General features: G+C 42.7%; 1 protein-coding gene across 4 annotated transcripts in view; it reads left to right on the top strand.

The window, feature by feature from the left end:
* IFT88 (intraflagellar transport 88) overlaps positions 1 to 26,383 on the top strand; it is a 68,127-nt gene that overhangs the window by 26,237 nt on the left and 15,507 nt on the right. For all 4 annotated transcript variants that reach the window (XM_068144269.1, XM_068144241.1, XM_068144250.1 and 1 more), the window contains 8 exons: positions 4,313 to 4,399; positions 5,012 to 5,198; positions 6,759 to 6,867; positions 8,339 to 8,489; positions 11,372 to 11,487; positions 17,728 to 17,780; positions 19,143 to 19,208; positions 23,140 to 23,246. In XM_068144269.1, the coding sequence (XP_068000370.1) occupies positions 4,313 to 4,399; positions 5,012 to 5,198; positions 6,759 to 6,867; positions 8,339 to 8,489; positions 11,372 to 11,487; positions 17,728 to 17,780; positions 19,143 to 19,208; positions 23,140 to 23,246 (876 nt within the window). The remainder of the gene's footprint in view (positions 1 to 4,312; positions 4,400 to 5,011; positions 5,199 to 6,758; positions 6,868 to 8,338; positions 8,490 to 11,371; positions 11,488 to 17,727; positions 17,781 to 19,142; positions 19,209 to 23,139; positions 23,247 to 26,383) is intronic.

Raw genomic sequence — 26,383 nt, 5'->3', positions numbered from 1 at the left:
TCATTAGGAGTTCATAGTTCTTATGTGTTAAATAGAATAGAAATAACCAGGATGGAAAAGACCTTTGAGATCATCAAGTCCAACCTATCATCCAACACCATCTAATCAATTAAACCATAGCACCAAGCACCCCATCAAGTCTCTTCCTAAACACCTCCAGTGATGGTGACTCCACCACCTCCCTGGGCAGCCCATTCCAATGGCCAATCACTCTTTCTATGAAGAACCTTTTCCTAACATCCAGCCTAAACCTCCCTTGGTGCAGCTTGAGACTGTGTCCTCTTGTTCTGGTGCTGGTTGCCTGGGAGAAGAGAACAACCCCCACCTGTCTACAACCTCCCTTCAGGGAGTTGTAGACAGCAGTAAGGTCTCCTCTGAGCCTCTTCTCCAGGCTAAGCAATCCCAGCTCCCTCAGCCTCTCCTCATAGGGCTTGTGCTCCAAACTCTTCACCAGTTTTGTTGCCCTTCTCTGGACACCTTTCAGCAAGTCAACATCTTTCCTAAACTGAGGGGCCCAGAACTGGACACAGTACTCAAGGTGTGGCCTAACCAGTGCTGAGTACAGGGACAGATGTGGAATGTAGTTGACTAAATCAATGAACTGCATCTAGCTGTATATATTTTGTCATTTTACACGTCATTAGTACAGACATGGGTTTTATTTGAAGTCATTGTAAAAACAGTATGGATGACAGTCAGTTAAAACTTGTTTCCTTTATGTTTGGTTTGGCATTCCACATAGAGTTTCAAGTGTTCACTTTATGTAAACAGCAGCTTATAGGTTTCATGTAAAGGAAGAAGGAAACTTTTGAATTCCTTGTGTTTATGGCTAAATTGGGATTGCCACATCTGTGTTGTAATAGATGATAGGACTAGCCTGACTGATACTCTGTAACAGTTTGTGTAGTGAATATAAATATTTAGTGTAAAAAAGCCAGATTTTCTTATCATCTGCAACTGTATACTAAATTATTATTACATAGTCAATGTTAAAAAAAACAATCTGCCTTTCATTTCACTTTCACAGGATCACAGGATGTTAGGGGTTGGAAGGGACCTCCAGAGGTCATTGAGTCCAATCCCCCTGCCAGAGCAGGACCATAGAATCTAGTGCAGGTCACACAGGAATGCTTCCAGATGGGTCTTGAACATCTCCAGAGAAGGAGACTCAACAATCTCTGTAGGGAGCCTTTTCCAGTGCTCAGTGACCCTCACAGTGAAGTTCCTTCTCATGTTGAGGTGGAACCTCCAGTGCTGAAGTTTACATCCATTGGCCCTTGTCCTGTCTCAGGGAGCAAGTGAGAAGAGACTGTCCTCTCCCTCTTGACACCCAGCCCTCAGATATTTATAAATGTTTATTAAATCCTCTCTCAGTCTTCTCTTCTCCAGATTAAAAAGCCCCAGGGCTGTCAGTCTCTCCTTGTCGGACACATGCTCATCCTTGTTACCCTCCATTGGACTCTCTTGAGTAGATCCCTGTCTGTCTTGAACTCGGGAGCCCAAACTGGATGCAGTATTCAGGTGAGGTCTCACTAGGGCAGAGTAGAGGGGGAGGAGAACCTCCCTTGATCTGCTGGACACACTCCTCTTAATGCACCCCAGGATACCATTGGCCCTCTTGGCCACAAGGGCACAATGCTGACCCATGGATAACTTCTTGTCCTTCTCCACAGGGCTGCTCTCCAGCAGCCTCCTAATGTGTGCCTCCTAATGCGTACTGGGGCAGTTTATTATTCCTTCCCAGATGCAGGATTCTGCACTTATCCTTCTTGAACCTCATTAGGTTCCTCTTTGCCCAGCTCTCCAGTCTGTCCAGGTCTCACTGAATAGCCACAAGCCTTCAGGTGTATCAGGCAAGCCTTCCAGTGTTGTATTATCAGCAAGATTGCTGAACAGACACTCTGTCTGTCCCCTCATCAATGTCATTGATGAAGATGTTCAACAAGACTGGACCCAGCACTGATCCCTGGGAGACTCCACTAGTTACAGCTCTCCAGCTGGACTTGGCACCATTGACCACCACTCTTTGAACTCTACTTTGTGAGCAGTTCCTAATCCATCTCACTGTCTGTTCTATCCCACACATCCTGAGCTTGCTCAGAAGGGTGTTATGGGAGACAGTGTCAAAAGCCTTTACCAAGGTCCAGGTAGACTACATCCACTGGTCCCCCTGCAGCTACCCATTCTGTTACGACATCATGGAAGGCTGTCAGATTAGTCAAGCATGATTTCCCTTTGGTAAATCCATGCTGACTTGTCCTGATCATCCTCTTCTCTTCCAAGTGCCTAGAGATGACCTCCAGAATGAGCTGCTCCATCGTTTTTCCAGGGATGGAGGTGAATCTCACTGGTCTGTAGTTTCCTGGAATCTCTTTCTTGCCCTTTTTGAAGACTGAAGTGACATTGACTTCCCTCCAGTCCTCAGGCACCTATCCTGTCTGCCAGGATTTGGCAAAAATAATGGAGGGTGGTAGAGTGACAACGTCAGCCAGCGCTCTCAACGCTCTTTGGTACATCTCATCAGGGCCCATGGACTTGTGTCTATTCAATTTATGTAACTGATCCCTAACCCAGTCTTTATTGACTAGTGGAGAGTCTTCCTTCCTCCAGCCATCTTCTCCTTCATCCAGAGTCTGGGGAGTTCAGTCTTAGGAGTGAAGACTAAAGCAAAGAAGGCATTCAGCAACTCTCTCTTCTCTGCATCCTCAGTCATCAGGGCTGCATCCTTGTTTAGCAGTTTTTTCGATAGATTGTTTGCTATTCATTACTTTTTTGTCCATTAATGTCTTTCCTTTGAAATGTATGAGATTTAGTTTTAATGTAAAAATTATGGGGTTTTTTGTTTGTTTGTTTTAATCTTCCTGGCTTCAGTCTTCACCTTTGAGTACTTCCTAAACACAGACAGGTGTTGTCTTCTTCAGTCTTCACCTTTGAGTACTTCCTAAACACAGACAGGTGTTGTCTTCTTCATTGTCTTTCCAACATCAGAATGGTCTGCCCAGGGCAGTGGTAGAGTCACCGTCCCTGGAGGTGTTTAAGCAGCCTGTGCACCTGGTGCTTAGGGACATGGTTTAATGTTGATCCTTCAGTGCTGGCCAGAAGGTTGAACTGGATGCATCATCTTCAGGTTGAACTGGATGCATCATCTTTGAGGTCTTTTCCAATCAGATACATTCTGTGATTCTGTGAGTCTTATGACACAGAACCACTGAAAACTGAAATCAAATCCAACACTGTGTTGCATATTTTTGTGTATTTAGTGTATAGGTTTTGAATGAGTTTTCATGTAAATCCTTTTGTATTCATTTAAAGAACTAGAAAAACAGGTATGAGAATTTTAATTAGATGACTGGATTAAAAACAAATTATATTAGCTTGCCTAGGATTGTCATGTAATAGTGTAGGTGTATTTAATCTAAATTTTGAAGAAGGACTAGACTAGACTAGACTAGACTAGACTAGACTAGAATGGAATGGAATGGAATGGAATGGAATGGAATAGAATAATAGAATAGAATGGAATGGAATGGAATGGAATGGAATGGAATGGAATGGAATGGAATAGAGTAGAGTAGAATAGACCAGACCAGGTTGGAAGAGACCTTCAAGATCATCGCGTCCAACCTATCAACCAATCCAACCCACCTAAACAACTAAACCATGGCACCAAGCACCCCATCAAGTCTCCTCCTGAACACCTCCGATGATGGTGACTCCACCACCTCCCCAGGCAGCCCATTCCAATGGGCAATCACTCTCTCTGTATAGAACTTCTTCCTAACATCCAGCCTAAACCTTCCCTGGTGCAGCCTGAGACTGTGTCCTCTTGTTCTGGTGCTGGCTGCCTGGGAGAACAGACCAACATCCACCTGTCTACAGCCTCCCTTCAGGTAGTTGTAGAGAGCAATAAGTCACCCCTGAGTGTTCTCCTCTCCAGGCTAAGCAGCCCCAGCTCCCTCAGCCTCTCCTCACAGGGCTTGTGTTCCAAACCCCTCACCAACTTCATTGCCCTTCTCTGGACACGCTCCAGCAAGTCAACATCCTTCCTAAACTGAGGGGCCCAGAACTGGACACAATATTCAAGATGTGGCAAATAACCAATAGTACTGAAATTCTGTGACCAAGATTAATGTTATGTAAAATACAGATGAACTTTGATGTGTACACTCTACAAGTGTAATTATCCTGCATGTGAGTATATGAGTCAATAATTGTAGCTGGTTTTAACTGTCAAGTTTATCAATGCTTTCTGAAATAATTTTGGTACAAGTTTTCTTCAGTGGAAGATAAGTTGTTTTCAAATTGCTTCTAGGCACTGGAGACTTTAAAGATGTTTGAAAAAAAGGATAGCAGAGTAAAGAGTGCAGCTGCAACAAACCTTTCCTTCCTTTATTATTTGGTAAGTGTTTGCTTCAACTAAGCCAGTTAGGAATTACAGTTTATGTAGCAAACTTGTATCCTTGCAGCAATTTTTGTGTCTTTCTGAATAATCTCTGTAAACAAGAAGAAGCTGCGTGCTAGAGGTGTTTTGGAGCAATCATTCTTGGCTCTAAGTGAAAAGTTTGAAGCGTGCACTTGGTATCCTGCTGCTGAGAGGGAGTAAGATTGAGCCCCAGGCCGCAGAAGTATCCCCGCAGTGAGATCCGTGCAGAAGTTCAGCAGCTGCATTTAAAACTGGGGTCCTGACATCCCTGGCTGAACTTCAGGAAGATGTGAAGTATGTAGCTTAGGTGGGTGGGTTTGTGTATGGAGTTTGTTGGGTATGGGGACTTTAAAGGAATAATACAAACAGAAAACTTTGAGGCCGGATGAGACAAAGTGGAAAACACGTCTCAGGTGTTAAATTCTCTGAAAGAGATCTGCCTTATACAAATGCATAAAGGAATAGTTTTAGGACTGAAGAATGTATTCTTTTTCTTCAATCTTTTGAAATTCCACTACACTAAGAAGCCACAGCTGCAAGAAAATTAACTGACAAATGACTAATACAATGTTTGTTTTGTTCATGTAGGAGAATGAATTGGCACAAGCAACCAGCTATGCAGATTTAGCTGTAAATTCTGATAGGTACAATCCAGCAGCTCTAACAAACAAAGGAAATACTGTTTTTGCAAATGGAGACTATGAAAAAGCAGCTGAATTTTATAAGGAAGCTCTGAGGAACGATTCCTCATGCACTGAAGCACTTTATAATCTTGGTAAGTGAAAGATGCTTCTGTGATCCAGCTTTTGTCTGAAGGTAACACCAGAGATTCTGAGAATCTGGCTTTCACATTTTATTGTATTGAAAGATATACTAAGTATTATTAGTTTATTCAGTAATTGATGTTATAGCAAGGTATTAATTTGTGCTTCCTGTCTGTTGTGCAAAAAAACCAACCCAAAATTAACAGCCTCAACTAGTAATTGCAGATGATGAGGTACGTCACTTTAAAGTGGTGTGCCCCAAGGATCAGTGCTGGGCCCTGTGCTCTTTAACATCTTTATTGATGATCTGGATGAGGGCATTGAGTCCATCATCAGTAAATTTCCTGACAACACCAAGCTGGGGGCAGGAGTTGATCTGCTGGAGGGTAGAGAGGCTCTGCAGAGGGACCTCAACAGGCTGGACAGATGGGCAGAGTCCAAGGGCATGAGATTTAACACATCCAAGTGCCGGGTTCTGCACATTGGCCACAACAACCCCATGCAGTGCTACAGGCTGGGGTCAGAGTGGCTGGAGAGCAGCCAGGTAGAGAGGGACCTGGGGGTACTGGTCGATGGTAGGCTGAACGTGAGCCTGCAGTGTGCCCAGGCAGCCAGGAGGGCCAATGGCATCCTGGCCTGCATTAGGAACAGTGTGGCCAGCAGGAGCAGGGAGGTCATTCTGCCCCTGTACAGGGCACTGGTTAGGCCACACCTTGAGGACTGTGTCCAGTTCTGGGCCCCTCAGTTTAGGAAGGATGTTGACTTGCTGGAATGAGTCCAGAGAAGGGCAACGAAGTTGGTGAGGGGTTTGGAACACAAGCCCTATGAGGAGAGACTGAGGGAGCTGGGGTTGCTTAGCCTGGGGAAGAGGAGACTCAGGGGTGACCTTATCACTCCCTACAGCTACCTGAAGGGAGATTGTAGACAGGCAGAGGTTGGTCTCTTCTCCCAGGCAGCCAGTACCAGAACAAGAGGACACAATCTCAGGCTGCACCAGGGAGGTTCAGGTTGGATGTTAGGAAGAAGTTCTATACAGAGAGAGTGATTGCCCATTGGAATGGGCTGCCTGGGGAGGTGGTGGAGTCGCTGTCATTGAAGGTGTTCAGGAGGAGACTTGATGGGGTGCTTGGTACTATGGGTTAGTTGTTTAGGAGGGTTGGATTGGTTGATGGGTTGGATGCAATAATCTTGAAGGTCTCTTCCAACCTGGTTTGGTTTATTCTAAGTTTATTCTAAAGGTAAAATTTCTGCTATCTACTAAAAATATACCAGTTTTAACATTATTAAACCATCAGAGTAATTCCTGTCTGAGAGCTTTCTTTCCCTCATTCATCTTGTTCAAAAAGTGAGATGACATTATGTTCTTGGTCTTTGGTTAGGTTCATGTTCCTTATGTTTATCATTTTGGTAAGTCATAAGTATTAGAAGCATGGCTCTCACAGAGTCTGTCAGTGTCAAGGCCTCTGAGTACCATGTTCCTATGTAATTTTTCTTGGTTATTCTGTCAGTTAGTATTCTGAAGTGTTCTTTTTCTCATTGCATTAATACTTTAACTCTTTTTTTTTTTTAAGGTTTAACATACAAGAAGTTAAACAGAATAGATGAAGCTTTGGATTGTTTTCAGAAACTGCATGGAATCCTTCGAGATAGTGCCCAAGTCATTCATCAGATAGCACAAATGTATCTTTTTCTGGATTATGATAAGGGATGGTGGGTTTAGTAAGGTCATTTAATATGAAATATGTGTTTCAATCATGACTTGGAAATTTACTGTAGTGCATGTTATGATTAGAATGATTATGCACAGAGTCACTCAGATGTTCATGGAGATGAGAACAAAACTTAAAACCTTGGACATTTCCAGTGAAGCAAGTGAAGAAATACATTGAGACTGCTCACATTGTAGGGGAGACATTTACACTCAGTGTTCAGCTTTGTCCTGGAATACTTAGAATCCTGCTGATCTTGCCATTGAAATAATATGGCATATTTAAGCACAATTAAGTAAAACCTTAAGAAAAAATAATGTAGTTTATGAAAGTGAAGTTCTCTTCTGAAAGCTATTTTCAGATTAGCTGGTGTTTATGTAAGGAAAGAATTGTCTCCTAGCACTGCAAAATGCTTGACAGATGGAAAAGCTGAGGAGAAAACAGGGCTCAGCTTGATACATCACCAGGGATATTCTACACCATGAATTTCTTTAGCAATGCTTCAGAAGGTGTGCAAACCATAATGAAGTTCTCCTTAAGGCAGAACACATTCCATTTGCTGTGCTATACTTTTAAGAATAGCAAAGGTAATAAAAGTATATTGTAGTCAGTAAAGTGAGTAACCTCCAAACCCACAAAAGGGCTGTGAGCTCTGGTCCTTGTATAGCCCCTTTACAGTAGCATAAATGGCCCTACAACTCCCAGCTCCCTTCTGGGGGAGAATTTCTCTGCTCCACTGCAGTGTAAAACTGCTTTCCACCAATGCTCACAAGCTTTTTCCATGAAGGGAAAGCAAGAAACTGAAAATAACATACTGGGCAGTAGCTCCAGCTCACATAGCTGCAGACATCTGAGCTGTTGTGCCTCTCAGGGGTGTCTGAGGAGGGGAGAACACAGTGCAGGCCTAATTACAGCTAAAGCTGCTTCTCTTGTCTGGACCTGAATTGTACACTGTCTGTGCTGTGCTTCCTAGACACAGAACAGAAAATCTTGCTGCAGGCAAACATCTGCACTCGGGAATAGCAGTTTTACCTAATCACTTATTTCAGGACAAATTGATGCATTACAAAAAAACAGCCAAGTTGTAAAGGCAACAAGTATATTGCCTGCTTCTTATACTTCATTCTTGTAAATGAGCAAGTCATTTACAATTAGTGACAGAGAGAGTAGAATCAAGCCCAAATTTCTGTTGAGTCAATAGTGTTTTTAAGGTGAAAGAGCAGCCAGAACCTCTGAATATTTTTCTTCTTCGGTGTAACAAAAATAATTGGATGTGAAGGGAATTATAGAAATTGAGTTCAAAAACAACAGGGCAGCTTATCTCCACTCCACAGTGACTGGACATAGGTGTCCAAGCATATGGATTGCATTCTGTAAAGCTGTAGAAATTTTGAGTAAATCAAAATACCATCAGCCTCAGTCCTTGACTGACGAAAACTCAGATATGAGATCATGGAAGATCCGAATCAAGCCATCGAGTGGCTCCTGCAGTTGATCAGTGTAGTACCAACTGACCCACATATACTTTCAAAGCTAGGGAAATTATATGATAATGAAGGTGACAAGTCCCAGGCTTTTCATTATTATTATGAGGTACTTGATCTTTATTGGTTTTCCAATGCACTTTGTTATAATTGATGACTATGTTATAATTAATGTTATGGGTTCCTATATCAAATTAGCAGTTGATTAAATTAAGCTTTTTCAAATGTCACCAAAAAAAGGGGGAGGAAGAAAAAAAAAAAAAAAGGCAGGGGAAAAGTGTGATTTTTGTACTTAGATCCTAAAGAAACACATAGCTTGTGTTTCCACATGGAATTTGGCCTCAGGCTTTGATTTTTCATATGATTGGGGGATTTATATTTGAATAACATAATCAGAGAAGGTTAGGGATTAAAAGGGACCTCAAAAGATCATCTAGTCCAAATCCCTCTGCCAGAGCAGGATCATCTATACCAGATCACACAGGAATGCATCCAGGCAGGTTTCAAGTATCTCCAGAAAAGGAGACTCCACATCCCCCCTGGGCAGCCTGTTTCAGTGTTCCACTACTCTCACAGTGAAAAAAAGTTTCCTCATGTTTATATGGAACTTCCTATGCCTCAGCTTCCACCCATTGCCCCTTGTCCTGTCGTTGGGCATCACGGAGAAGAGGCTGACTACATCCTCTTGGTACTCACCCTTCACATATTTATAAACATTAATGAGGTCACCCCTTAGCCTCCTCCAAGCTAAAGAGACCCAGCTGCCTCAGTCTGTCCTCATGAGGAAGATGTTTAATTCCCTTAATCATGTTTGTGGCTCTGCAATGGACTCTCTCAAGCAGTTCCCTGTCCTTCTGGAACTGAGGGACCCAGAACTGGACACAATATTCCAGATGTGGCCTCACCAGGGCAGAGTAGAGAGGGAGAAGAAACCTCTCTGGACCTACTGACCACACCCCTTCTAATACAACCCAGAATGGCATTGGCCTTCCTGACCACAAGAGCACATTGCTGGCTCCTGGTCAACCTTCCATCCACTAGGACCCCCTAGGTCCCTTTCCCCTTCACTGCTCTCCAGCAGGTCAGTCCCCAACCTATACTGGTCCATGGGGTTGCTCTTTCCCAGGTGCAAGTCTCCATGCTTGCCCTTGTTGAATTTCATTAAATTTCTCCCTGCCCAACTCTCCAGACTGTCCAAGTCTTGCTGAATGGCAACACAACCTTCTGGTGTGTCAGCCACTCCACCCAGTTTTGTGTGGTCAGGAAACTTGCTGACAGTGCTCTCTGTGCCCTCATCCAAGTCATTGATGCATATACACAATAGTACTGGTCCCACTAGTGACCCCTGAGGAACCACTGGATACAGGCCTCCAACTAGACTCTGTCCCATTGACCACAACTCTCTGACTTCTTTCCTTCAACGAGTTCTCAATCCACTTCACTACCTGATCATCCAGACAACACACACTGACCCCTAGCAATTTTAATGTAAAATATAGTCTGAGATTAAATAAAAGATGCATATAATAAATTCACTTTAAAGGTGTGTAACATAACTGCATTGGTGGGAAGCTGTATTTCTGTAATGGTTATGCAGTTTATATAATGTGTTTGCATTTATGCATGTAAGTTTGTATTAGTGGTGTGGCTACACATTATGTCTATGCAGTTGCTTAGAGATAGGCATCCTCTCTCATTTCAAATCAGCTACAGTAGAATAGAATAATAGAATAGAATAAACCAGGTTGGAAGAGATCTTCAAGATAATCACATCCAACCTACCAACTAATCCAACACCACCTAATCAACTAACCCATGGCACCAAGCACCCCATCAAGTCTCCTCCTGAACACCTCCAGTGATGGCGACTCCACCACCTCCCCAGGCAGCCCATTCCAATGGGCAATCACTCTCTCTGTATAGAACTTCTTCCTAACATCCAGCCTAAACCTCCCCTGGCACAGCCTGAGTATGTGTCCTCTTGTTCTGGTACTGGTTGCCTGGGAGAAGAGACCAACCTCTGCCTGTCTACAACCTCCTTTAAGGTAGTTGTAGAGAGCAACTTGGAGACTTGACAGGGTGCTTGGTTGCATGCTTTAGTTGATTAGGTGGTGTTGGATGATAGGTTGGACACAATGATCTTGAAGGTCTCTTCCAACTTGGTCTGGTCTATTACTCTATTCCATTCCATTCCATTCCATTCCATTCCATTCTGTCACCCCTGAGTCTCCTCTTCTCCAGGCTAAGCAAGCCCAGCTCCCTCAGCCTCTCCTCATAGGGCTTGTGTTCCAAACCCCTCACCAACTTTGTTGCCCTTCTCTGGACACATTCCAGCAAGTCAACATCCTTCCTAAACTGAGGGGCCCATCTGTACCATCTGTAGATTGCAGAGATTCTTCTGGTTTAGCAGGAATAGGATAGAAAGTTGCTTTGCTGCAATATGAGAAGTCCTTTTCTCTGTGCAAAGTGAGAATGACCAAAAGACTGTGTTGCAATTGGAATATTAGTGGAGTTGTGCTTGAGGATAATTTTGCTGCCTGTTTCAGTGGGAATTTCTAAAAAGCCAAAACTGGTATTTACACCACAGGAAAGAATGCTTTTGGGGGAGGTTTCCAGCTGACTGAATTGAGTGTGGAATTGTACATGAGTTAGTATTGTTTAACATTTCAGGCTACTTACTGACGTGTAGGTATGATCTAAGTGAACGTTTTTGCTGTGGCAAACTGTTTAAAATAATATTTCAAGTAAGGCTAGATGGAAAATGTGACAGACTCATCTCAGGTAAGTTCTGAAAAATACTCTGTAATTAGAAAACTTGGCATGCCTTTTTTTTTTTTTCATGAATACTTAGTATAGCACACTACTTCCATTCATATATTACATGTTTTAGCATCTGGAGAATTAAACACTTGAGTAAGATATTCCAGAGGTAACATAAAGGTGTTGTTTATCACTAAAATTGTGTTTCTTTCACCTTCCCTGTTTTGTCAGTCATACCGGTATTTCCCTTCAAACATTGAGGTCATTGAATGGCTTGGAGCCTATTACATTGACACCCAGTTCTGTGAAAAAGCCATTGAGTACTTTGAAAGAGCAGCACTTATCCTGTAAGTAATGATTATTTTATGCCTCCTGAAATACTTTCTGATTAGATACCTGTAATTATACCTAGAGATAAATTAGCTGGATAACTTTAAGCAAATACCAGAGAATCCTTGGGATGTTATTTTTCTCACCTTTCTGCTCATTTACAGTGTTTTTGTGTTTACTGGGGCAATTTCAGTGTTAAGTAAGAGCCTCCAGAGGGCACAAGATAGTAGTAGGTATTAGAATCTCTTTTCTCTATTACCATTTTTAGAAATGGAATGGAATGGAATGGAATGGAATGGAATGGAATGGAATGGAATGGAATGGAATGGAATGGAATAGAATAGAATAGAATAGAATAGAATAGAATAGAATAGAATAGAATAGAATAGAATAGAATAGACCAGGTTGAAAGAGACTTTCAAGATCATCATGTCCAACCTATCATCCAACACCACCTAATCAACTAAACCATGCAACCAAGCACCCCATCAAGTCTCCTCCTGAACACCTCCAGTGACAGTGACTCCACCACCTCCCCAGGCAGCCCATTCCAATGGGCAATCACTCTTTCTGTATAGAAATTCTTCCTAACATCCAACCTAAACCTCCCCTGGCGCAGCCTGAGACTGTGTCCTCTTGGTCTGGTACTGGTTGCCTGGGAGAAGAGACCAACCTCTGCCTGTCTACACCCCCCCTTAAGGTAGTTGTAGAGTGCAATAAGGTCACCCCTGAGTCTCCTCTTCTCCAGGCTAAGCAATCCCAGCTCCCTCAGCCTCTCCTCATAGGGCTTGTGTTCCAAGCCCCTCACCAACTTTGTTGCCCAGCAAGTTTTAACACAGCTATGAAGTGGGGAACATCTCCTAAGCCACCAAGACCTCCTTCTTTATGGCTTTATGTGAAATACTTCTTTTCAGTTGTTTTATCATGTAGTGAAGCATCATTTAGGGAAAAAATGTATCTTTAAGCAGTTCTTGCTGCATGTCCACTTTTCACATAACTGCTACTTTCATAAAGAGGATATTACAAATAAGTTATAGAGGTAAGCAAAAATGTGCATTGCAGAACTACCCATGATGACTGAAAATAAGTTGGCAGATCAAATTGGTTCTGCTAGAAATATCTGAAATATACTGAGTTCAGTTCAGCAACTTAATTCCTGAAATTGCCCTTTATCAGAATATGTTGCATTTAATAAACTATGCAGGTGACATTCTAGATCAGAAAGGGAGCCTACCAGAGACATTCCTAATAATTCAAATATGTATAATCCGGAGTTCAAACAATTCTGAAAAGATGTATGTGGTCTTTTTCCGTGGAAATAAATTCTCATGCATGTGTTCATGAAGAATTTTATATAAATAGACCAACTAAAATTCATGCAATTAAAATGCACTCTAACAAATGTGAATGTCTTTATCTTGTGATTTTGGAAACCTATTAAAAAAGAAACAGGATAAGCAAAACTCCGTTAGTGCTCCTCCTGTGATCTAAAATGTTTCATTCTTTTTGTTCCATGAATCTGAACAAGACACCATATAAACAAAATGTGTACATTCATAGAATCATAGAATGGTTTAGGTTGCAAGGGACCTTAAAGATCATCTAGTTCCAACCACCATGCCAAGGGCAGGAACATTTTCCATTAGATCAGGTTGCTCAAGGCCTCATCCAACCTGACCTTGAACACCTCCAGGGAGCGATCATCCCCAAGCTCCCTGGGCAGCATTATTCAAGGAAAGATTATACTGTGAATAGGTTGTTCATAGTTGAGTAAAAAATACTTCTTTTGAAAAGACTTGAGTTAGAATAGACATTAATTATGCAAGAGAAAATAAAAGGTTTAAGGATTAAAAATTGAAACAAATTGCAAACTTTGGTGTAATCATAAAGAAATAGACACATAGATTAGATGAAACTTGTGGTGGTTTGGCCCTGGCTAGGGGCCAAATGCCCACCCAAACTGCTCTATCACTCCCCTTCTTAAATGGATAGGGGAGAGGGGAAAGGACAACAAAAGCCAGTAATAAGATAGAAGCAATTTAACAATAGCAACAAGCAAAAGCAATAGACTGTGCAGAAGCAAAAAGCAGAGAGAGATATTAGTCTCTGCTTCCCATCAGCAGGACAATGGTCAATCTTGGGAAGCAGGACTCTCTGTGCTTGGTGGTTCCTCTGGAGGACAGATGCCATGGATCAATCCCCCCAAACTTCCATCTTTCACTTCATTCTTCTATCTGAGCAGATGTCATATGGCATGGCAGAGGACTTCAGCCAGTTTGGGTCAGCTGGCTTGGCTGCATCGCCTTAGCGTATTCTTGGGATGGGGAAATGTTGAGAAAACACAGCCTGGGTGCTTGGTTCAGCAGTAGCCAAACAACTGCTGTGTTATCAACACTCAGCTACAGCATTGCGAAGTGCAGCACTAGAAAGATGCTTTGAGGAGAAATAACTCCAGCTCAGCCCAAACCTAATACAAAAACATACAAGGGAGAGTTCACAGAAATTGCAGTTCACAGGTTTGCCAGAATTCTTTTCAGTATTAATCCTGGCCATCTTAAACAAAATGTATTTTAGACAGCCTATGAGATTGCTTGTACTGGCATTCATGACCTTCTTAGAAACTTTGGAAAGAAAGAGCTGAAACTAGAAGGAATTGCTTCATAATCTTGTTTTGGCAAAGATGTAAATATTCTGTGCTTGTACTTGGTCCAATGCATGAAACATGAAGTACTTTGGAGGCTTTCATATGCCAATTATTAATTTATTATTTGTGATTGCAAGCTGTCTGTAATAACAGACTTTTTTTCCCTCTGTGGGATAATATAGTAAATAACACAGGAAAATTGTAAATAACAGAATGTAGATGTTTCAGTGTCTAGATAATCCTAATTGATAAATATGAATGTTGGGTCATAAGTTGCTACTAATTGTGAATAAGAATCCTAGAATAGAATCATAGAATCAATAAGGTTGGAAAAGACCTCATCGATCATCAAGTCCAATCTATCACCCAACACCTCATGACTAACTGAACCATGGCTTCAAGTGCCATGTCCAATCCTCTTTTGAACACCTCCAGGGACAGTGAATCCACCACCTCCCTGGGCAGCACATTCCAATGGGTAATTACTCTTCCTGTGAAGGAACTAGAACTTGGACCACTAGATGGATAAGGAACTGGCTTGATGGCCGCACCCAAAGAGTGGCTGTCAACGGCTCCATGTCCCAGTGGAGGCCAGTGACAAGTGGAGTCCCTCAGGGATCAGTCCTGGGACCTATCTTATTCAACATCTTTGTGGGGGACATGGACAGTGGCATTGAGTGCACCCTCAGCAAGTTTGCTGATGACACCAAGCTGTGTGGTGCAGCAGACACGCTGGAGGGAAGGGAGGCCATCCAGAGGGACCTTGACAGGCTGGAGAGGTGGGCACAGGCCAACCTCATGAAGTTCAATAAGAGCAAGTGCAGGGTCCTGCATCTGGGTCGAGGCAATCCCAGGCACAAATACAGGCTAGGCAGTGACTGGCTGGAGGATAGCCCTGAGGAGAGAGACTTGGGGGTGGTGGTGGACAAAAAGCTCAACATGAGCTCTCAGTGTGCACTTGCAGCCCGCAAAGCCAATCAGATCCTGGGCTGCATCAGGAGAAGTGTGGCTAGCAGGTCGAGGGAGGTGATCCTCCCCCTCTACTCAGCCCTGGTGAGACCCCACCTGGAGTACTGTGTCCAGTTCTGGAGCCCCTATTACAAGAGGGATGTGGAGGTGCTGGAACGTGTCCAGAGAAGGGCCACGAGGATGATCAGAGGGCTGGAGCACCTCTCCTATGAGGACAGACTGAAGGAGTTGGGGCTGTTCAGTCTGCAGAAGAGAAGGCTCCGAGGTGACCTAATTGTCGCCTTCCAGTATCTGAAGGGGGCCTACAGGAAGGCTGGGGAAGGACTTCTCAGGATCTCAGGTAGTGATAGGACTAGGGGGAATGGAATGAAGCTGGAGGTGGGGAGATTCAGGCTGGATGTGAGGAGGAGGTTCTTCACCATGAGAGTGGTGAAACCCTGGAATGGGTTGTCCAGGGAGGTGGTCGAGGCCCCGTCCCTGGGGGTGTTTAAGAGCAGGCTGGATGAGGCTCTGTCCAGCCTGATCTAGTGTGGGGTGTCCCTGCCCATGGCAGGGGGGTTGGAACTAGATGATCCTTGTGGTCCCTTCCAACCCTGAATGAAACTATGAAACTATGAAACTATAACTTTCTCCTCACCTCGAGTCTAAACTTCCCCTGGTGCAGCTTGAGACTGTGTCCTCTTGTTCTAGTGCTGGTTGCCTGGGAGAAGAGACCAACCTCCACTTGTCTACAAGCTCCTTTCAGGTAGTTCTAGAGAGCAGTAAGGTCTCCCCTGAGCCTCTTCTCCAGGCTAAACAACCCCAGCTCCCTCAGCCTCTCTCTTCATAGGGCTTATGCTCAAGACCTCTCACCATCCTTGTTGCCCTTCTCTGGACATGTTCAAGTATCTCAATATCCTTCTTAAATTGTGGGGCCCAGAACTGGACACAGGACTCAAGGTGTGGCCTAACCAGTGCTGAGTACAGGGACAGAATGACCTCCCTGTTCCTGCTGGCCACACTATTTCTGATGCAGGCTAGGATGCCATTTGCCTTCTTGGCCACCTGGGCACACTTCCAGTACAAGGTAAATTGGTCACCCTTTGGGCTAGCATTTATAGACTTCCTGCAACAATGATGGCCAGTGGTAACAACAATTAAGAGATAGAAACCTGGTACTTTAGCCTATAGAATCAGGTTTAGGTGTTTAGGAGGAGAGGTGTTTAGGAGGAGACTGGATGAAGCACTTGGTGCCGTGGTTTAGTTGATTAGATGGTGTTGGGTGATAGGTTGGACTTGATGATCTCAGAGGTCTTTTCCAACCTGGTTAATTCTATTCTATTCTATCCTATTTCTCCAAACATGGCCAAAGGCACATACACCTGGCCCACTTGGACCCCAGGGCATGTTCAGACAAATCTGGAAAAGGTTACAGTTTAAATCACTAAACATTCTAAATAACATTAAACCAAAAAATTCTGGTCACGGTTAAAAATGAGATTGTAATTTTAATCACAATAATTACTTTTTAAATCTCAGTGCACAACTAATTGAGAAACAGTTTTTAATTATTTTACATTTTTGTCAGCATGCACACAGATCAGTCCTGGATCAAAAAAGTTGTGTAGCTAATGCTGGCCGATGACAATTTATTCTCCCTAGAGTTTTCATACTGAACTGTGTAATAGGCTTTATTACAGTGTCCGCTTGGCTGCCTTTATTGTTTGCAGGACGCATATTCAGCTGAAACCAGAAGAGGTGAAGCAGCTGGTTTTTATAAGCTGGTTTTTGGCAACTCCAGGCAAACCAGTTATTTAGAGTCAAAAGCAGCCTGTGCTGTGACTGAAGGGAAAACCTGAGAAGAACAGATACAAAACTATTCAGAAAACATCAACACACGTTTTCTTTGAGATGTTCTTCTGTTGAATATTAATCTGGATGTGGAAAGCCTTTTGGCTCACAGAGCATCACAGAATCATCACAGAATCCTTACACTGTTGACGTGAAATTTTTCATAATTTTCACATTATCTTGATAAGAATGAGGAGTGAGTGCAGCACTTTTATTGTACGTGCTCAAATACTTCAGTTTTTTTCTGACCACATCTATCACCATTATGTGTAAAAAGAGGACAAGTAAAAGCTAGGGCATTGAGAATTGAAGCCAGAGTTTGAAGCTCTTAAGTGGAGAGTGTAGTTCTTGGCAGGGAACCTGGGTGTGGTGAGACTCTACTGGGTGGGACTTTCATAGAATCAAAGAATCAATAAGGTTGGAAGAGACCTCAAAGATCATCAAGTCCAACCTGTCACCCAACACCTCATGACTTTCTCAGAATACACAGTGGCATTTTGTTCTCCCCCATTGCACGGTTGTGTATCTCACATGAAGATTAGCAGTTTACATGTCAGGTCTAAGGTTATGTCTGGCACACAGAATCATGAGCAGGAGAGAGACTGTAACATAGGACTGCAAATGAGTGACATGGAGGCCTGAAAGCCTGAAGCAGGGGTAAACTGTGTGAACTGCTAAATTCTTCCCAGGAAGGCAACATGGTGGGTGAAAAATTTTAAGAGCAGTTAATAGTAGGTCTTCACTAATGCTATGCAAATGATTTTGCTTATTTGTTGTTTGGCAGTGTGCATGATTTTATTTTATTTATGTGCAGCCCCACACAAGTGAAGTGGCAGCTGATGGTTGCCAGTTGCTACAGGAGAAGCGGTAAGTTCTGTAACTTGGTTATAATTGGTTGGAGGTTTGTAACCTTTTTTGTCTGATTAGTTGGGCTTGTTCAGCCTGGAGAATACATGAAGGGGGATTCTAAGAAAGATGGAGAGAGACTTTTCACCAGAGCCTGTAGTGACAGGACAAGAGGCAGTGGCTGTAAATTGCTTAATTCTTACTCCTTTTCAACATCAGGTATAACTTTTCAATGTTAAAATAGTATTTGCTTTACACAAACATTTTCTTACTGGGAATATAATATACCCATAAGCAAAATGAAGAGACTTAGTCTTTCTGTGTTTTTTTTTTCATCACCTAAAATTCATTCAAGACACTTGATGATGTAAATTGTACTCTTCCTTCTTTCTGTCCCACTTTGTCTCAGTATCAGTATCACTAAGGTTGGAAGAGACCTCAAAGATCATCGAGTCCAACCTGTCACCACAGACCTCATGACTGGAGTAGGGAGGACACTACTGCCCACTTCAGGCTTGAACTCATGACCTTCCCAATAAGGGTCTTATGTGCTACCAACTGAGTCTCTCTCCTTCTTGCTTCTTTAGAACTTTGCAGAACAGACTTCCATACTAAATAAGTGCATTTTCTCATTCTGTTCAGTTATTTAATACAATGTCAAGAAAAGGAACAGGGTCAGTGAATTAAGAACAGTCACAATGGTTTTGGCTGGTTTTTAGACCATTTATGATTCATTGGCAAAATTCCCAGCTTATTGTGTTAACACACAGCAGGTCAATTTTTCCTCATGCTAGCAAAATTAAAATAGTGATATCTCAACAAACTTTTTTTTGGTCAAATCTTTTATGGATATGAGGTTTTAGATTCACAGAGTCTTTTAGTCCTTTCCCTAATAATCCAGTTGAGCCAAAATTAAAGGCAAAAGGCTTAAAGAATAATCAGTACCAGGTCTGGGCACAGGAGGGACACGATTTGTATTCAGAAGGCGGGAAGGACCGGCAGTGCTCAGCTGTTACATGTTTCCATTTGACCAATCCATACATGGGCAGCCTCCGATGTGCCCCTGCTGTACTTGATACAGCTTGTCCAATGAGTGTGTCATAGAACAATGGGGTCTTAGAGGCAAGTCAAAAAGGGCAAAAATCAGGAAACTCATCTTCATTAATTCTGTCATTTATGGAGTAATTTGGACTGTTTTCAGATGCTTTTCATTTTTACTATCAGTAATTAAAGAATCTTGTGCTTGGTTTTGTCAAATTTGGTCTTATTTAGTAACATTAAATAATGTACTCGAACTAAAAAGATGTTAAAACTGTTCCAATTTCTCATCTGATACCCTTTTTAATGTTTGGATATGTGAATAGGAGACATTTTTGTTTGCAGGTAACTACCAGAAAGCTCTAGAGAAGTACAAAGTCATTCACAGAAAATTCCCCGAGAATGCTGAATGTAAGTTGTTTCATTGAGTGGTACAGCTATCAAAAGACACTTTGTTACACTGAATATGTGTTAGTAATGGTATGATGTAAGTATTTTTTCACCTGAAAAATATTTTCATGAACTAACATTTTTTCTCCATGCTCGTGCTGCATGTTTTCAGTGACAACACCAAAATGTGAGTTAAGAAATATTAGGGTGACACTGAAGAATAGAGATTAAAAATAAACCTCTTGGTTAATGTTTTTTCCCCCTCATACATTAGGGTTAGGGTTAGGGTTAGAAATATTAGGGTGACATTGAAGAATAGAGATTAAAACTAAACTTCTTGGTTATTTTTTTTTCCCCCTCATACATTAGAGTTAGGGTTAGGGTTAGAAATATTAGGGTGACAATGAAGAATAGAGATTAAAACTAAACTTCTTGCTTAATTTTTTCCTCCCCTCATACATACTCCCTAGAGTTTATAACTATTTTATTTAATCTTTCTGATGAGAAGATATTAGAATAGAATAGAATAGAATAGAATAGAATAGAATAGAATAGAATAGAATAGAATAGAATAGAATAGAATAGAATAGAATAGAATAGACCAGACCAGACCAGACCAGACCAGACCAGGTTGGAAGAGACCTTCAAGATCATCACGTCCAACCTACCATCCAACACCACCCAACCAACTAAACCCATGCAACCAAGCACCCCATCAAGTCTCCTCCTGAACACCTCCAATGATGGTGAATCCACCACCTCCACAGGCAGCCCATTCCAATGGCCAATCACTCTCTCTGTATAAAACTTCCTCCTGACCTCCAGCCTGAACCTCCCCTGGCGCAGCCTGAGACTGTGTCCTCTTGTTCTGGTGCTGGTTGCCTGGGAGAAGAGACCAACCTCTACCTGTCTACAACCCCCCTTCAGGTAGTTGTAGAGAGCAATAAGGTCACCCCTGAGTCTCCTCTTCTCCAGGCTAAGCAGCTCCAGCTCCCTCAGCCTCTCCTCATAGGGCTTGTGTTCCAAGCCCCTCACCAACTTTGTTGCCCTTCTCTGGACACGCTCCAGCAAGTCAACATCCTTCCTAAACTGAGGGGCCCATATGATGTTTAACTCTTAGTTCCTGCTAGTTGAAAGCCCTGCTGTAGGTTTCTAGATATGAGAAAATCTTGCTGCTAAGTTTTATCAAAGCCAACCTTTCCAAAAGAATGGAGACATGAGATTTTTGTTGTTGGGTTTTTAAGTGTAGTTGCTGTTTTGATTGGGATTAAATTAACGAGTTGGGAATTACAAAAAAGATAGTTACCTTTGTTTTCTCAAAAAGCCCACCCCAAAACTATGTACAAAACTGATCAAATTTTATTTACAGGTTATGTTAGGTCATGAATTCCATAAGGGTGCTCATAGGCAGCTTTAGTACTATTTAGTACTCATGGAGCAGCACCGTCTGAGCAGTGCAAGGGAGAGCCGCACTGCCGGCCTGTGCCAGCCAACAGCCGCAGCTTTTACGGCAGGCAGGGTCGCTCCAGCATGAGGCAGGGAGCGGGACCCCAGGGTAGGCAGGTCCAGGGAGAAGCCAGGTCCAAGTGCTGATCTCTCCAGTTTCACTGTGAATCCAGAGTGAGAGCAGAACAAGTCCAAAATGATCTCCAAATATGATCCCCAAAAAGAGAGTCCAGACTTGCTTTCTGGTCACTCTATTTAAGATTTTCCTAGGCAATGTGTCCGGTGCCAATACATACTGGGTGTGAAGAACCCAGCCAATCACAGTTACAAATCCCAGCATGGGCTTCCCCCACAGGTGAGTATATGTGAGGGACTTCATCTCCCAGCAAGAAGAATGGACAGCTTTTTACCTTTCCCCCCAAGACCCCAAGTGGGGAGGCGAAGGCAGTTTCACGCCTTTGTCTTCCCCCATTCAAACCTCAGTTGATGGAGGTGGGGAAAGGGGAGTTTGGAGCACCCTGCAACAGTTGGTCAACCAGTCTGTGGAAAAACTGTAAAGGATTTCAAACCAAACTACAGGAAACATAACTTTAAAAAATAAGACATTTTGCAGAATCAGTCACACCTGTGCTCTAAATTGAAAAGCCTTATAGAAAATAAGGGTTGCCAGTGATTGTGAAAACATCCTCTTACATCCCACACTGTGGCTCACAAATTCCAAATCACAAGGTTGTCACCAGCAAGCCCACACTGTTAAATGCTGTGTGGGAAGAACATTCACTGTCCTTAAACATTAAATTGTATTGTTCTGCTTTACAAAGATACTGATTTTTTGAAGAGGAATTGTACAGCTGTGTTGTGCAAGAGAAATTCAGTACTATGACTCCTCGAAGTTAGAAGCAAAATGTCCATATTGGTCATGCATATTTCAGAGGGGGAGAGTGCTTAATAAACCTTTTAGAATGCTTATGTTTTTCTGAATGTAGTTTCTACAAATTACAAAATGGAGGCAGGAGTTAGACAAGGCAGTGTAACTGATTTAAAAGTTCTCTGCTACTGAAACAGTGGTTCTCCGCTCTTCCTTCCTTGGCCATGTGCTTCCAGCCATCTTCCTTACCTCATTCTGATGTTTATCTGATCCCTCAGTGAGCATGTTTAGTTCCTTAAGCCAGCAGAAAACTAACTCAGCAGGAGAAGTAAGCCACTAATTTTTGAAAACAGTCAGGAGAATGAAGGATCATGTCATGCTTGTTTCTGCTTCAGATGTTGACAAAGACATAGGAAAGTAACAATGTTTTCAGGGTTTGGTATAGTGTCTCAGGGGACAGTTTTCAGAGCTTCTTTTTGTTCTCTCATACAGTTATAGTTGATCTTTGTGTCTGGTTTGGTCTTTTTTAACTCTGTAAATACTAATCCATAAAAAACCCACCCCACAGCTCCAGATAAACCATTCTAATTCACTTGGCATTTGTAAAATTGCTTTCAACAAAATGCTATTGATAGTGGCTCCTCAGTAATAATGCATTATCACAGTATCACAGTATCACCAAGGTTGGAAGAGCAACAAATGGCAACTAAGTTGGTGAGGGGCTTGGAACACAAGCCCTATGAGGGCAGACTGAGGGAGCTGGGGCTGCTTAGCCTGGAGAAGAGGAGACTCAGGGGTGACCTTATTGCTCTCTACAACTACCTGAAGGGGGGTTGTAGCCAGGAAGGGGTTGGTCTCTTCTCCCAGGCAACCAGCACCAGAACAAGGGGACACAGTCTCAAGCTGCACCAGGGAAGGTTCAGGCTGGAGGTCAGGAGGAAGTTCTACACAGAGAGAGTGATTGCCCATTGGAATGGGCTGCCCAGGGAGGTGGTGGAATCGCCATCACTGGAGGTGTTCAGGAGGAGACTTGACAGGGTGCTTGGTTGCATGGTTTAGTTGATTAGGTGGTGTTGGATGATAGGTTGGACATGATGATCTTGAAGGTCTCTTCCAATCTGTTCTGTTCTGTTCTGTTCTATTCTATTCTATTCTATTCGACCTCAAAGATCATCGAGTCCAACCTGTCACCACAGACCTCATGACTAGACCATGGCACCAAGTGCCACATCCAATCCCCTCCTGAACACCTCCAGGGATGGCGACTCCACCACCTCCCTGGGCAGCACATTCCAATGACGACTGACTCTCTTGCTGAAGAACTTTCTCCTCACCTCGAGCCTAAATTATCATTATTATGCTTCCCAGTTTCCAAAATATTTTGCAAATGTCAAGAGTTCTGAGCCAGGTGAGAGAGTGTGCCTTGTGCCTTCCACACATGTAAATGGTATTTGTACAGTTCACCCGTTGTTGACACTGCTTTACAGAAAACATTGAGATACTTGCAAAACATCACAATTTGCATAGTGATACTGGGCTGGAGTCACTGGACTGGATACTGGATACTGCACAGTTGTTTCCATTCTGTTTCTCCACTGCTTGTAAACCATTTCTCATGATGTTTTGCCTTTCAATTAGGCCTCCGATTTTTAGTTCGTCTCTGCACAGATATGGGGCTGAAAGAAGTCCAGGAATATATGACAAAGCTCAAGAAAGTGGAAAAATTAAAAGAAATAAGAGAGCAGGTAAGCTTGCTTCGTTCTGTGATTACACAAACATAGATGAAGCTGAAATAGTACTTGTGATACTTGAAGATAAAATGTGTATTAACTTCCAGGTTTGGAGAAGCTTGTGTTTTGTGGGTTGGGGTGCTTTAAATTTGGTTTTAAATTACCAGTCAGCCTTATATCTGTCTGATTGGTCTCTGAGCACTGGGCTTTCTGTGATTTTCAATACTGGTGGAAGATGAGTTACGGGGATGTGATGGGAATGCTGGAACCACCCACATATTCAATGTCTTGGAATGTTGTCTTTCCTACTTATTTGCCAGATTGTATAGAATGTATCTATGAGCCAAGTAATAATGCAACTATAGGGAGAGAAGGGGAGACCAAGAATTTGTCCATGTAGTACAGCTTTTTTGCTATTTACAAAGCTGCAACACTGACAGCTTGCACAGGCAGAAGTAAATTATTCTTGTTGGTGCCAGTTTGTAAACTGAAACAAAAACCCCTCCATGGCAAAGCTACAGTCTGTGAAAGGTATGAGATCATAACTTGTCTTCTGCTCAGGGGTGTGAGTGTGTGTAAGTATGTGAGCGTGCACACAGGTATCATTTTCTTGCTGTTCCTGTGATAAAGTAAGGTTTTCAAATTAAAATCAGCAGGCTGTTGAGCAGCAGGGTTCAAACTTGATCTTCCTATCCACTGAATTGCCTCAAAGCTACATAGCCACATTAGGACATATTAAAATTACCTCATTTACCCTGATCCTAGTAACGCTCATCTGGCTCCCTTTTGATGTCAAATAATGTGTGTGTGTGTCCTTAGCTCACTTTTGCTTCAGAGAGTCAGAGTATGCACATGTACAGTAGGATAATTTAAAAGTGAAACTCACAAAGGGAAACACTGATCAAAGGATTCTAAATTTATGCTGTGACTTTGCTCTAGGGGGCTAGTTGAAATAGGTTTGTTTGGATTGTCAGTAAATGTAAACTTCAAAACACTTGGAAAAATGGACAGAAGAAAGCAGTCCACAAGTGTAGTGATTCTGATATTCCTCCATGTCTCCCCATAATGGAATCAGTAAGCAATAGAGGTAACCAGATACAATATTCTCCAATACTGATAGCTGAGAGATATCTTCACAGTGTCTTAAATAGGCTGTGCTTGGTTTCTAGGGAATACCAGTTCAATGTCATAGTTATTTGCAGTAACTTCCCAGAACCTCAGAAGCTCAGGAGAGCTCAGGGGTGAACCAATTAAAAGGAAGGAGGGAAGGCTCTAAGGAGACCTTGTAAGCAGTCTTCCAGTACCTGAAGGGTGCCTACAAGAAAGATGGGGAGGGACTATGTACAAAGGCAGGTAGCACTAGGACAAGGGGCAATGGTTTTAAACTAGAGAAGGAGAGATTTAGATTGGACATTAGGAAGAAGCTCTTTTACTATGAGGATGGTGGAACACCGAAACAGGCTTCCCAGGGCGGTGGTGGACACCCCATCCCTGGGGACATTCAGGGTCTTGATGGTGCTCTGAGCAGCCTGATCTAGTTAGGGGTGTCCCTGCTTACTGCAGGGGAGTTGGACTAGATGACCTCTAGAAGACCCTCTGAACCCAGGACATTCTATGATTCTGTGGAAACTGCATTGTTTGTAGCTGGGGAGAGTTGAGGAGGGAGAGGGGGGAAAAATAAAAGATTGTTCCATCTCTTTTTCCTGTTCATTTCATGTTGGAAGCAGGATCTTTCCTGAACATACTGGAAGGGGAAAAAAGCTACAGTGAAGTATTTTTGAAAGATTAAATAATCTAATTTATTGAAGATATAACACAGTAGTAAGTAATAATAAGAAGTAACACAGAAATTGTGTCTCCTTTGCAATCTAAGAGAGTTGAGGCTATTAAGTCTGGAGAGAAGAAGGCTCTGTGAGGAGGCCTTATTGTGCCCTTGCATTATCTCAAGGGGGCCTACAGGAAGGCTGGTGAGGAACTTTTTAGGATGTCAACTAGTGATAGGCCTAGGGGAATGGAGCAAAACTAGAAATAGGTAGACTAAGATTGGATGTTATGAAGAAGTTCCTCACCATAAGAGTGGTAAGACACTGGAACAGGTTGCCTAGGTAGGTTGGGAGCCTCATCCCTGGAGGTTTTTAAAGCCAGGGTGGATATGGCTCTGAGCAACCTGATCTAGTGTGAGGTGTCCCTGCCCATGGCAGGGGGTTGGAACTAGATGATCCTTGAGGTGCCTTCCAACCCTAACAGTTCTCTGATCCTATGAAATGGTGAGTTTTTTTCATTTTGACTAAATTGTTAAGGGTCTTCATTGAGTAGTACCTGAATGACAGAGATGTCAATGGAAAGCAGGTACAGGTGCATGGTAGCACAAGTTATTGCATAGTTGTCTTAGACTGTTCAGACTTTAATAGTGAGCATAATTCAGCCATGACATGTGAAGCTCATTCTGTGTGTTACGTTGCAGTATTTCTCTTCAAAAATTGTCTAGTGATCTTATCCTGTCACAAAATCAACCTTGCAAAGGAGAATTGTAGAATGGTTTGGGTTGGAAGCAGCCTTTAAAGATCATCTACTTCATGTCTCTGCTGTAGGCATGGATATCTTTCACTAGATGAGTTTTCTCAAAGCCCCACCTAACCTGATATCGAATGCATCCGGTGATGGGGTATCCGCAGCTTCTCTGGACAGTCTGTTCCAAATACTTCCTATAGGATTGCCCAGAAAAGTAAACTGATTTTCAAATTCAAGTAAGCCTAAGCCTATTGTAACTTAAAGTAAAGTAATTTTCTTTTAAACAGAGAAAAGTGAAATGCACTAGGTTTAACAAAACCATCCCTCCCAAAACCACTACAACAATAGCTCTGTCAACTCCATCCCTGCAGGTATGCCTGAGTTTGGCAGCAAAATTCTGCTCCTGCAGTTCCTAGTGCTTTTGTTTTTAGAACATTTGAAGCCAGATGGTTTAGTTTCTGCTCCTTCTTGTACAAAAATTATTGAAAGCGGCCTGTTGAGCACTCCTGCCCAAGTGCCACACCTCCATAGCCCTGAGTGGATCCCTTCTGGCCCCATAGACTTGTGTGTGTCTGAGTGATGCAGCAGTTTGCTAACCATTTAACATTGGATTATAGGGGCTTCATTCTGCTCCCAGTACC

The sequence above is a fragment of the Melanerpes formicivorus genome, unplaced genomic scaffold, assembly GCF_026170545.1.
Source record: "Melanerpes formicivorus ecotype bairdi unplaced genomic scaffold, bMelFor1.0.p_v2 SCAF_1, whole genome shotgun sequence".
Taxonomy (NCBI): domain Eukaryota; kingdom Metazoa; phylum Chordata; class Aves; order Piciformes; family Picidae; genus Melanerpes; species Melanerpes formicivorus.
The sequence above is the reverse complement of the archived record's forward strand: the minus strand, read 5'-3'. Positions and strand labels throughout refer to the sequence as shown.